The following is a 12,919-nucleotide window of genomic DNA, read 5'->3' as shown; positions in this document are numbered from 1 at the left end:
AGACCAATGGAAAGGTAGCTATAGGGATACACGTGCGCAACTGACATGGAAGTACTTGACTGGCTTACTTGAATGTTTGTGCCTCTAATGCATTGAACCCGTATGGGCAATGCCGAAGCTCAAAACACAACTCCCGCGTGCTGGTCATCCGCGCTCCGACTACCCGTAACGTTGACGTTATGTTACGATGGGAACGTTTTGCTCTGGCATGCTTGGTGCGTTAAGAGCTCGAGGTAGCACATCCCCCTCATCGCCACGCGACAGCCGTCCCTGTCTGGGCATCTCCATGGACTAGCAACAAACACGGGTCTTCTGTGACGCAGCACCGTAGACTGTGAGTGGGCCCCCTGGTCTGCCGTTGTCGTTCAGGCGGCACGCTCCTGGCGCCCCTAGTCTGCCGTTGTCGTTCGGGCGGCACGCCTCTGGCGCCGCTGGTCTCCCGGGAACGAGGACGGGAGGAGGGCGAGCCGAGGCCGACGGGCGCCAGTGCGCGCTGAGGGCAGGCGGTGCGAGGGTGGGTCCGGTCGAGTCCGGCTCTGGTAAACGGAGATGGGGACGTCAGACGCGCCAGCTGCCGAGGATCCTCCCGGCAGGAGTGAGGACGGCGCGTGCAGCGTGCAGGCCATGGTGAGACTCTGACAGGCGCTGTTCTCGCGCCATTCTCAGTGATAGTAAAAGTAATCCGTGGAGCAATGATCTCATTAGCAATAGAGAGTGAGTGAAATATTTCGAAGGTTCCGGAGTCAGATCTATATCAGTGACCCGAGTGGAAGATATGGCATAAAACGATTATGAAGCCGCAACAGATATTCAATGAACAATTTCCCAATGATGATCACACCGTTCGAGTAAGCGCTGATCTATAACGTAAATCACACAAATACAGTCACCTTTTCATCTATCTGATCGTGTCCAGTAATGTGAATACAATTTGCCAAATAGCCCCAGACCCCGTGGATGTATTTTGCGCCCAGATCCACGCAAATGAAGGCGCGATCGTCTCCAGTCATGATTGGTCACCTGGCAACAGAAGCCTAACCAAGTGTCGTTTACCTCTCCAAACGTAACCCAATCACTGATGTCCTCAGGCGTTCATCAGTGAGGAAAATTCGGCTCCACTTGCGACCGATCTGTCTGCTTGTTCGGGGAAGTCTGAACCGAGCGCCAGTGGTGCTGAGCGTGGCAGCTGGGGATCCCAGCTGGAGTTCCTGCTCTCCTGCCTATCCTATGCTGTCGGACTGGGAAATATCTGGAGGTTTCCCTACCTGTGCTACCAGAATGGCGGAGGTGGGTTCGCCTTCGTAAATGCCGTGTCCTCGACGTTCAAGGAGATGGGGTCTTCTTTATGGTGGGTACATTTGGTTAAAATTGCTTCGCCCGTTCGTAATTAAGACGGAAGACGAACAAATCTGAACATTACTTACCTGAAATTAGCTTATAATTGTATATGGCCGTCATGTCACATTTCCACTCGTCAGCGACCTTAAGACACAGCATAGCCATTTCTGGTCTGATAGGCCTATGACAACGCTGAGTTGTGAGTTACTTGCCGATCCTGCTCGGTTCCGGCTTCCACGCTCCCATCGGCGTGAGGGAGAGAAATATTAATGATCTCTTCACAATTGAACTTTTAGAAACGCTAGAAAGATTACACTTCTTAGGAGCATTGATAATCTTTGTAGTATCCTGTCCGCTCAAACACTAAGTCAGGTGTTACCCTGAGTATTTGCCAAATACTTCGGTAATAACAACAATAGCAATAATATAACGTCCGAGGCGTCCGAACACGCCGCGCCCCCTCCACGCGCCACCACCCAAGGTGAACTCTCTCGCGCAACTGCCACTTTCCTGGCGCGTAGACGCCCTAAACAACTGCCATACACCACAATCTTGCACATACTTGCAACTCGCGGCGGTATTCATGTTGCAGCGGGTATGACAAGGGTTCTGTGCACGGGTGATTCCGATATATTCCCTGATGCTGACTCCCAGAAGTCTTTCCCATGTTATACCCGCTGACGTGTCTAGAAAAAGCCCCGTTCCCTGCTGATCTGCCTACGCGCCACCGCTCAGCACGGCTGATTTCGTGCTGGACGACTCTTGCCCGCTGAAAAGTTCTACCTTCTACCGATTTCCCGGCATGCTTTTGTTGTTCTACACCTGCTTCCGCGCGCTTCCTGTTGTTCTAGACCTACCTGTTTGTCTGCTACTAGTCGAATTCGCACTGCAGGAGTGCCTCTGGTCCCGTGCTTCCTGCTGTTGTGCTTTGCAACCCACCGACCCCATCGGCTAACCCTGCACCGTAGGAGCGTTTCTGATTCCGTACGTGCTGATGCTGTTCTGCACGGGCGTGCCGCTGTTCTTCTTCGAGCTGACTCTGGGTCAGTTCAGCAGCCGCGGGCCGATCGCCGTGTGGAGCATCTGCCCTTTGTTCCAAGGTTAGCCCCGCCGGCCGCGGCGTCCCCGGACGAGCCGTGTCGTGGACGAATAAACAGCCAGCAGGCGCCGCTGTCGCACGCAGGATAGCGGGGTCTGCTCAGCGACACCTTGGTAGATGTCTAGCGTTTCGGTAGATGCCTGGCGGTCGGTGCTGGTAGTTCGCGCTCACATGCCTGCTGAGAGTGGACTGGTGTGTCTGTGTCTCCTCAGCGTTTGTACATTTCATCCATAAGTTTGTTCATTTTCTGGGCATTTGTGCGGCTCATGAGTGCAGACAAGTTTCCACACACCTTCCTTTGTATAAGCCTATCTTATCTGATCTTGATACGCCGGTCAAAACTCGTAGTCATCAGACTAAAACAGCTGACTCCGGGTTACGCATGCATCATGCGCACAGCCGTCATTAGCTTCCCATCACGTTGCCCTCCTTCATGTGTCATTTACATCGTATGCTTCGGCAGGCATTGGTTACGCCATGTTCTTCATCTCGCTCTTTATCGGTATCTACTACAACATGATCCTGGCGTGGACGCTGTTCTACTTGTACTCCAGCTTCACGGACAGCCTTCCCTGGAACAGCTGCGACAACTGGTGGAACACCGACGGTAAGAGGCCGCAGCGTGCAGCGACCTCCTCATAGTGTGTGAGTGCAGTTGCATGTCATTTCATGTTTGCTTCACATTGCCTGTTTGAAAGACGGGGAACGATGAACGCCGTTTATATTTGTCTAAAGGGACCTCAGTGTTAACACCACTGCACGTTGCACTGCGCCTGGACACTCACGCATGAACTAAACATGCTGCTTGTTTACGGTTCAAGATCGCTTCACCAACAAAAAACATGTGGACCAGCTTGCCAAGGTACATCGGTACCCTCTCATGCTTTAACACACCCACTCATGGTTCAGTCGAGTTTATCTGGTAGCTGGCGTTCTGGATACCCCCGGCATGCATATTCTAAGTAAGAAGAAGCAATAAACACGCCTTTTTATGCACGAAATCAAGCCAGCGCTTGCTGAATTTGGTACATGCGATGAAAAACATTTGACTCCATTACACGGCACAACTTTAAGTTTTGCCTCCCGAACAACTGCAACGTAAAGAAGTTATCCACAACCACAATTTATAGTTTGGGATAAGAGTGGAAGAAGATACGCACAAGGTGGTCGCTGCAGTGTGCTCAGAAGGCGCAATGGGGCAGTTAAATAGCACTCGTGCGCCATTAGAGAACGTACCATCCTTGCGAGCTGTACTCATTAGAGGGATTTAATCCAGCCGATAATTTTTTCCAATGGTGTGTTCTTTTATAGGAATAAAATGAGACCTGTTGCTCCAGAGAGCAGTTTTTTAACGCTAGCAAACGCCGAGCGGCAGAATGTTACCAGTTCGGCAGTTCTGGTTTCGGCTCACGATGCCGTAACGTTTCAGTCTGAAATACTGACGCATTGCTGGGTTCGGATGGAAGATGCCAGCAAAAGATGGCGTGTCTGACGTGCCCGAAGGGCGTTAGTTCATTGACAGAATGTGCATTTTTGTAATGTTTGTAAGTTGTGATAATTGATATATATATATATATATATATATATATATATATATATATATATATATAAATGAAATATTCAACAGCTCTTCGTCATAGTGAAGCGCAGCTTACATCGATCTGCTTGCACGGAATCGTTTTTAAAGAGCACATTTTGAAAAACTGCCATTGCTTTGAACTGTACTCCCATTGCCTGAGAAATGGTGCTTAATTCACGTCTTCTAGTATGTTATGTGCGAGCGGAAAGCGTCGTCTGATTTGGCATTTAATTGCTTACATTACTTATCACTTTCACCAAGTATTGACGTTTGTGCTAGTTTTCAAAATATAGATGTCTTGCTCTTTACTCCTCGACACAACACAATCCTGACGTTCCAGCCTAGCACTAGAAGCCACATAGTTCAACGGCTCCAATCCAGTACCGGAAGCCTAATAGTCCAACACTGTTAGTTAACGTGAAGGAACGCCTGCAAACACGCCTCTGCTGCATCTTGCAATCACGCTCTGCCGTGTTGTGTTACAGCGTGTCGCCGCTTCGACGCGAGGAACTGCACGCTGGCCGGCGGCCTGCTGAACGGCACCGGAGGCTGCGTGCTGAAGAGCAAGGTGGATGACGGCACCTGGGCCTCGCTGAGCGAGGCGGCCGGCAGTCTGAAGATGCCCGCGGATGAGTTCTTCCAGTACGGCCCGCAGCTGGCTCTGGTTGTGCTGTGTGTGGGACTGGAGGCGGGCTATGATAAGCTGTATTTGCCTATGAGAGCACACTGCGTTGTAAGTCTAGCTTATAGTGGCTGGGAAACAAAACCGGCGGGTCACATCGCCACTGTCTTGTATTGGAACTATGGAAAAAGAAGTCGGCGCTGCGCAACACGCACCGTTACTTTTCGCGCAGTTTGATTTGGCAACACATGTGGACCACGTCGTTGATAGCAAGCAGCCTTTGCCATATTGTTTGTAGGTTGATAAAATCGATGATTTTGATGACTCGTGGAAACTGCATTTGATATCTCGTTAATCCCACGCGTTGGGTTTCATGTCAAGCACTTGGAGCCATTCGGTAACGCTGTGCTGTATGATAATACGTGAGTGGTCGGCGCCGACCGTCGGGGTTCGGCCCTGCCACCTTGCCTTGCGTGCCGCAGTAACTACATGCTGAACATCACGGAGGGCATACACACGCCGGGCGGCATGCGGTGGCCGCTGGTCCTCTGCCTGCTGGTGGCCTGGACGCTCGTCTTCCTGGTCTTGCTGAAGGGCGTCAAGAGCTTCGGCAAGGTCAGACACCACTTAGAGCTATCATTTCGGATCGTGAGCTAGCTTCCCATCGCCGCCATCTGAGCCCCAGCTATGGCATGCAGATGATAGTCACTATGTTTTTTGTTATTCTTGCCTTCGTTGTGATTCCGTGTCATGGCAACACCTGTGCTATGTGTGGAAAGTCTGCACAACTTGAGTGGACGATCTTTTTAAGATGGATTAGATGGATATCATGAATTAGATGGATATGATGGATGGATTAGATGGAAGCCCGATGTCGTTTACCGTTCTCTACGATGTTATCACTCGCGCTCGCTTCACGTCACGGGCCGGCAATAATTTGGGAGTCCTTATCCAAAAGTGCATCATACCTACAAAGTGCAAACATTCCACGCAAACCTAGTTGATACGCATGTGCCTTAAACACGCCAGCGGCGTAGGGACCCCTCCCCCAAAAGTGAATGTACCAAACCAGGTCGCTTTCACGATGTCATAGGATTAATATAAGCTTCCATGTTAAGCGTGTGGACATGGCTTCCCGTCCCCCGTCCCCCAGTTCCTTGTGTGCCACATTCCGCGACCCTCCCCGACACGGCTGCTGTGTTATACCCCTCCCCTCTCACCCTAGTTCTTCTCACCCCCCCCCCCCCCCCGTTCCAGGCAGTGTACTTCACGGCCACGTTCCCGTACCTGATCCTGCTGTGTCTGCTGGTGCGTGCCGCCACCCTGCCCGGCTACGTGGACGGCATCTATTTCTACCTGACGCCGCGCTGGGAGAAGTTGGCCAGCGCTAAGGTGGAGAAACTCTACCGTCTTTGATTGGCATGCTCAGGTCAGGTCGTTGTAAGCCTGAAGTGCATGGACGTTACAGTTTGCGTGTCAGGCTGCCCATAGATGTTTGCATGTGATTGGTACTTCTCAGCCTACCCTGTGACAAATAATTTTTTTCGTGACGAAATTCAAACAGAATAATTGCAAGCTTATGTTTTAATGCATGACATAACGACTGCTCGTATTTGGTGTGTGTACCCTGTCTTGTATTTGACCTTCTGTAGCCTGCATCTCGGGGTTCTTCGAGGCTTTCGTCTGCAGGTCTGTTAAGAGTTATCTTTAGAGGCTTTAGAGACGGTTTTTTGTTTTGCATCACTTCCGGTGTTGCGTTGCTTCAGGTGTGGGCAGACGCGGCCATCCAGATATTTTTCTCTCTGTCACCGTGCTGGGGCGGTCTCATCACCCTGGCCTCCTACAACAAGTTCCACAACAACCACTTCAGGCGGGTACTCTGATGATAGGCCTGGCGGTGTGCTTTGGGTGCAGGACGTCCTTGTCGCGCTGTTCTTCAAGGCGGGGCAATAATTCACTTTCCATTATTTGAGATCGAACGATGTTCGAGAAGCACTTAATAGCCACGGAGACAACTGGAGTTGGTATGTAGTCAAGGCGCAATTTGGATTCCGGTTATGTGACTTAGAACAGGCTCGCGATTGCGAATCAATGCGCTGATAATTCGGCTTGGAGCGTCCCGGTCCTTCCCAAACGGACATGGCATGACAAGTATATTGCGTTGCAGGGACGCCATAATCATCTCGTGTGGTAATTGTTTCACGAGTTTCTTCGCTGGCTTCGTGATTTTCGGGATCGTCGGTTTCATGGCGCATGAACTTGGGGTGAAGGTGGAAGACGTGGTGGCCCAAGGTAAGTAATGTCGCTGCTCAGTGCCCGCGCCGGCACCCAGTTTCAGAACCCGTGACGTTTTAGAGCTCCGTTGCACATGTTTGTACATGGCATTTGTCCACACGTTCAAATTCCCAAGTCAGCACCTCGAACATGTGACTTATCAGGATCTGGCGGCTCTTATCTCCCTGGTCAACTGCAGTCCGTGCACCAGCCGTCTGGTATGCGCCACCCGTGTTGTAGTTCAGCCGAACGCTACGTCCACAGGCCCCGGCCTGGCATTCATCGCCTACCCGGAGGCGGTGTCGCGCCTGCCCGTGTCGCCGCTCTGGTCCGTCCTCTTCTTCTCCATGCTGCTCACGCTGGGACTGGGCACGCAGTTCACCCTGCTGGAGACAGTGATCAGCACGGTCACTGACCTCTACCCCCACCGACTGCGTCAGCACCACACGTGCGTGTGTTCTGCGGAGCCCGTGCGTCGCGCCTCGGCTGGAAACTTGCAGCTGGCGGGGTGTTGGGTTTCCGTGGGCGTTTGTGACGCATTTGCTGACGTCATGCGACGCGTATGATACGAGATTTCTCCAAGGCACATGGTTTAAACAACCGCGAGTTAAGGGCGTAGCAGCATGCCAGACGATTCTATAGGTTAGACATCTGCGCGACATGGTCCCGATAGTACTCAAATAACCACGCTATGGCCTGTTTCATGTGATTTCTGTTCTGTTCCCAGATGGGTCCTCCTGGGCAGCTGTCTGTTTATGTTCGGCTGTGGCCTTCCCTTGTGCAGCAGCGGTGGTCTGTACATTCTCACTGTAAGTTTGTCCTTGCTCCATGTGAGGGCAAAGGGAGGGGGTAGGGGAGAGACTGAGCAAGCGAGGACACATGGGAGGATGGAGGGATGGAGAGGTGAGAAATGGATGAAAAAGGGAGAGATGGAGAGGGGGTGGAGGGGGGGACGAATGGACGGACGGAGCGAGGGGGACACTATGTTATAGACGACAAGCGACGGCCCAGCCTGTTTGCAACCGATTCGTACCGTCTAAATAACTGTCATCACCTCACATTTCAATCAATCATCCATACCTTGCTGACCGTGACCGTGCTTCACAGTCTGACCGTGTGCGGCCCTGATCGTGCCCTTATAACTGGCCTCGCCACCTCCGTGTCACCAGCTGCTGGACAGCTACGCGGGCACCTTCTCGGCGCTGACCGTGGGTATGGCTGAGGTGCTGGTCGTGGCGCACATCTACGGGGCCGACCGTCTTCTGGACGACATCCGCACCATGCTCGGCTACTACCCCTTCCACTACGTCTGGTGGAAGTGGTCCTGGAAGCTCGTCACGCCCGTGATGGTGACGGTAGGCCGCGCTGGTAGTCTGTGCTGGTCATTTGATCTGTGCGCCGTGCTGTTGGAGATGAGCGAGGAGTCGTGTGGCAAGCGTATCACCATGTGACGGTCGGCTGTGAACGCGACCATTACGATGGCCTGCTGACTTATAATTAGTGGAGTGTGCAGATGCGTGAAATATGCCTGCAGTAAGGTAAGAATATGCAATCATTTTTTTTTAATTGGGTCTTCTTGCTGGCAAAGCATTTGCATTAGAAGGCACATCGTACCTACGCTACATGCTGCCGCGCTCCCTTATACGGCCACGCGTGTGTATCTAAACCATGAACTTCCAACTGCTGCTTTGCATTATTGAACGTGTCTCAGGAGGCCCGTCTTTTCGGCGGCGCAGACTTACCGGCCGGTAGCGTGCAAAACGATCGCTGGCGAAACTCTGTCTCTCTCTAGGGTCTGCTGCTATTCACTTGGATCGACCACTCGCCACTGACGTACGGCGCCTACGAGTTCCCGCTGTGGGCGACGGCGGTGGGCTGGATCATCTCCCTCACGTCGGTCGCCATGATACCGCTGGTGGCCGCCATCAAGCTGTGCAGCATGGACAGCAGTTTGTCGCTCATGCAGGTAACGATGCATATTCAGCTACTGTGAAGTTACGCTCTGTGGCGCTTGTATGAGAGTGCATTTCGCAGTTTGTCATGTATGGAACAGCTACGTACAAGGGTTTGCCTTTTTCTACAGCAAACAGAACGTTTACATTTCGAAACACAGGCTCTTAGTGTCCTGGTAAGCACGATACAGCGTCAGGAGACCGGAGTCAGCCCATGAGCCGTTTGCGTTTTATGCAACAGCGTGCGGTTGATGCAGGGCTTGATGAACGCCCACGGCGATTGCTGAGGTGAAGTATTCTCCTTGTCGGGTAAATAGAATGAAGCCTGTTCACATCACCCCTCCGTTCCCCGTGTGCAGAGGGTGCGACGCCTGACGAGTCCGGACGCCCCCTGGGGACCCGCCCTGCCTGTGCACCGCACCGAGGCCAAGATGGCGGCCCGAGGGACCCACCACGGGTCCCAGCAGATTTGCAACGGTCAGTGCGTGTCCGTCACCGCCGTTGTAGCGGTGATATCTACCAGTGCAATGGCACGGGGGCTGGCACCAAATGTTACGTTGAGTTAGAAATTGTATTGTTGTTGCGTGTGCTTCGCCCTCGTATGTCTCCTCACGCATGCAAGCCGACGCAATGTGAGCCCCATAGACAAAACGAGTACATGACGCATCCGACCGCGAGTCCTCGTGATCCAATGTCCTGTTTTCAGATTTTACCCTTGGTAGTTTCTCGGAAGAGAGTGGAGAGGACAGCATTCCGTATTGGTAAGATGGACGCTTTCGAAACGGCAAATTATTTTGCTATCAACGTCATCGCAGCTAATGTGACTACATAGACTATCTCGTAGACAAGCAAAAACAAACGTGACTGCCCACGAACGAACGACTGTTTTTGAAGCATGGCCTGACCAGCTACAAGCACAAACGGCCGCCAACAGTTAGTAATGGTCCTCGCCATCATTGACTCCTTTGCTTCCGAATTACTTAAACTTCCTTTTTACGCTCTGATCTTCCCTCATTTCAGATTTGTACACCTTGAGTCGCGTCATCCCTGTCGTCGCACCTATGGCGACAATATGACGACAACGACTGGCTGGAATGCGTCGGGCACCCAGTGCTGAATCAGCTGTTATTGTGACGCGACATGACATTCACGCCGTGGTGGGCGTAGCGTCTTCCACGCCCTCAACGGCATCACATACACTTCTTTGGCATGTCACGCAAATGCCTGCGGTTGGAGATGTTTCATATTTGTGGAGTGATGCTGGAACTTTTGGATACTTTTCCGTAACGGTAATTGGTGATCTGCAATATGGTAAATGATCACGGACAAGACGGTGATATACAGCGTGAATCAAGACCAAGTGCAATAGGTTCTTGTCCACGAGTGGCGGTGCTTTGTATTGTGCACGTTTGCACAATTGTAGGCTGTTTCATGGTGTGGCGTATGAAGTAAGCATGTGTTTTGTGAGATATTTCATATGAAAGAACAGGAAAAGGATAAGGCAGTGTTCCAGCACTGTGTCTCTGAAGAGGAGCCGCAACCCCATCCACTGAATGGTTAGCTCAATCAGTGAGATCAATATTGGAACCATAGTTCCCCTAAAATGTCGTAAAATGCTCTCTAGAACGACGCGTGTTTCTCTACTTGTTAGAGATTAGCACCGCAGCCCCAAGGAGTTTTTTAACTCTTCATTTCCTCCCATGACTATCGTTTCAGATGGTTCCAGTCGCTCGCTAAGCCTCATCTCTTTATCGTTATGACAAGGGAAGCGTGTACCCAACGCCGTCTGGGTATTTATATGCATCATGTCAGAAGTGAAAATAAATAAATGTTGATGAGAATTACGTCAAAATAAATGAATACTGGCGCATCATATTCTACTCCTGCCGTCCCATACAGCTGCAACTACGTAGGAAGCGACCACTTGCCATCGCTGTCAAGACAGCCCACGCTCAGCCCACACTCAGCCCACGCTCAGCCCAAGCTCAGCCCACGCCCAGTCGGCGGTTGGCCGACACTCAGTCCTCGGTCGGCCCGCTGAGACGGCAAATTTACAACTGCCGAAAACGATGTGAGTGATGCATCTTAACAAGCGATACACCACAGTAAGTTGAACTGTTTGGTGTATCCGATATCCCGATTCGTCGGCTAAACTTAAATCACCAAAACCAAAAACGCGACCTAATTGTCCAAGCAAACGTGCTCTTTATGAAAAGCAGTCGCCTTGTCTGCCAAATTAAACCCCTCACATAAAATATTATACACTCAAAAACCGCCTCCAGCATAAATAAAGATGTCATATTTACCATGCTCAGCCACGGTTAGTCCGTGCAAACAGCCCAGTTAAACCCCTAATCAATGCGTGCGTCATATTTTGACAAGGGGAGGGCGTCACATAATCAGATGCTCAGAGGGCTTATTATAAAAAAACAACGTGAAGAGATAACAGTTTAATGTTTGCAATGGGTTTCGAGAAGTGCACTAAATTAGAGGGCATAAGTTCAACAGTGTTGTAGTAACAATATGAGCCCAAATCTAGTCTTGGCTTACCTGTGCTTTGATCAGTTGTTCGACCACGCCGGATCGCGCCGGATACGCCGGATCACGGTTTTCACTCAATGCATTAATTTCCATAGACTTTTGCGCGACGGACAAATGGTGATGGAGCTTACTTTGGAGACCTCTGCCATCTGTCTGGCTGTTGCTGCATGGACACATAATGGGGTTACGTTTCATGCTAACAGATTAACCGGAAGTACCCATTTTCTCAGCCCGTTCCCCGGGCGAAACCACGGTTGAACTTGGTGAAGCTTACCGAATGCGGTCATGCCGCGTCTAAAATGACCGATAGTAACGAGACGATCTCGAGTGATCCCTTGATTAACTTGTTCTCCCATCGTTATCTTTTAATAACCAGTCGATCGTTGGTTGGCTGACTCTCAAAGCATTTGCTGAATTGTTACCTTTTTGACCTGTTAGAAGTTGAACAATTTACACGCCGTCCCAAAAACTGTCGTCAATATGTGTTTCTCGTTTAGGTCATTTTTGGCATGGTTTTAAGAGGCTATCGTTGTACAAATTTTAACATGGCAACAGCAACACATGCCAGCAAAGGGCATTGAGGTCTTTCACATCCGGCTAAACGGCATTTAGTTAAATATCATACGGCAAGTTATCCTGGGGCTGCCGTCAAAAGATGATCTACGGTTCGGTGCGTGGTGCGTGTGCGAACACCGAGGAACGCCAAGCTCCTTCTGCCCCCCCCCCCCCCCTTCCCCATGACAGGGCGGTCGCTCCTGTGGTTGCGGCAAAACAGCCAAAACAGAAAAGCAGCCATGAGTTGGCCGGGCAGCCTTTGCTGCCATCGTGTCCTCTGGAAGAGCGCCAGCCCATGGAGAGTCTGGGGTGAGGGGCAGAAGCCTGCAAAAGCTACAAACGCCCGAGGCAGGGCACAGACCCGCCTCCACTGGGCGGGGCCGGGCGCACCTCACTACGAACGTGTCATCGGAGGGAGCACAGGCTCTTGGAAATGAACCGGCTCAGAGCGGGAGCCCACCTCGGGCCGCTTCCAAGAGCAACGGCACTGTCCTCCGTGCCTGTGAGCCAGCACCGGTCGGCCGTCACTCCCCCACATCGGTGCTCTCGCGGGGTGAGACGGCTGGCCTAGGCGGCCGGCCTGAATCCCTCGACCTACCTCGCGGCGTGGGGGCACGCGGCGCGATTGGCCCGCCCGGTCCCTCTCACCCCGCCGCCTCCATCGACCCCGCCGCCTGCGTGCCCCGCCATCCCATCGGGGCCGATGGGTCCGCCCCCCGCACCACCACCGAGAGAAACAGACGGACCCTCGACGTCACCTCCCGCCAGCCGTGGTGCCAGGCGAGCCCCACCCTGGCCGGTGTCGCCCGCGGACGGCGGGAGTCCCAGGTCACGCCCCAGAGTGCGGTCAAGGTCCGTCGAGTCCGAACGGCGTAGAGTTCAGTCGTTGGGCTCACGGATGGGATCCGAATCTCATTTTTAAAGGCATGACACCTGTCTGCCTGGTCTGTCTGCCGGTG

At 52.1% G+C, this 12,919-nt stretch overlaps 1 protein-coding gene across 1 annotated transcript; it reads left to right on the top strand.

Annotated features, from left to right (window-relative positions):
- Positions 1-517: 517 nt before the first annotated feature.
- Positions 518-10,730, top strand: LOC119107562 (sodium- and chloride-dependent glycine transporter 1). The gene is made up of 16 exons (XM_037231047.1): positions 518-627; positions 1,089-1,287; positions 2,307-2,438; positions 2,901-3,044; positions 4,502-4,658; positions 5,121-5,253; positions 5,896-6,030; positions 6,405-6,508; positions 6,806-6,930; positions 7,177-7,360; positions 7,640-7,721; positions 8,082-8,267; positions 8,705-8,878; positions 9,224-9,341; positions 9,571-9,625; positions 9,885-10,730. Coding segments are annotated over exons 1-16 (2,007 nt in total). The 5' UTR covers positions 518-549; the 3' UTR covers positions 9,886-10,730.
- The last annotated feature ends 2,189 nt before the right edge of the window (positions 10,731-12,919 follow it).

This window comes from Pollicipes pollicipes, unplaced genomic scaffold (genome assembly GCF_011947565.3).
Source record: "Pollicipes pollicipes isolate AB1234 unplaced genomic scaffold, Ppol_2.1 Scaffold_6686;HRSCAF=7923_pilon_pilon_pilon, whole genome shotgun sequence".
Classification (NCBI taxonomy): Eukaryota; Metazoa; Arthropoda; class Thecostraca; order Pollicipedomorpha; family Pollicipedidae; genus Pollicipes; species Pollicipes pollicipes.
Note: the sequence above shows the minus strand (reverse complement) of the source record. Positions and strands in the feature narration are given on the sequence as shown.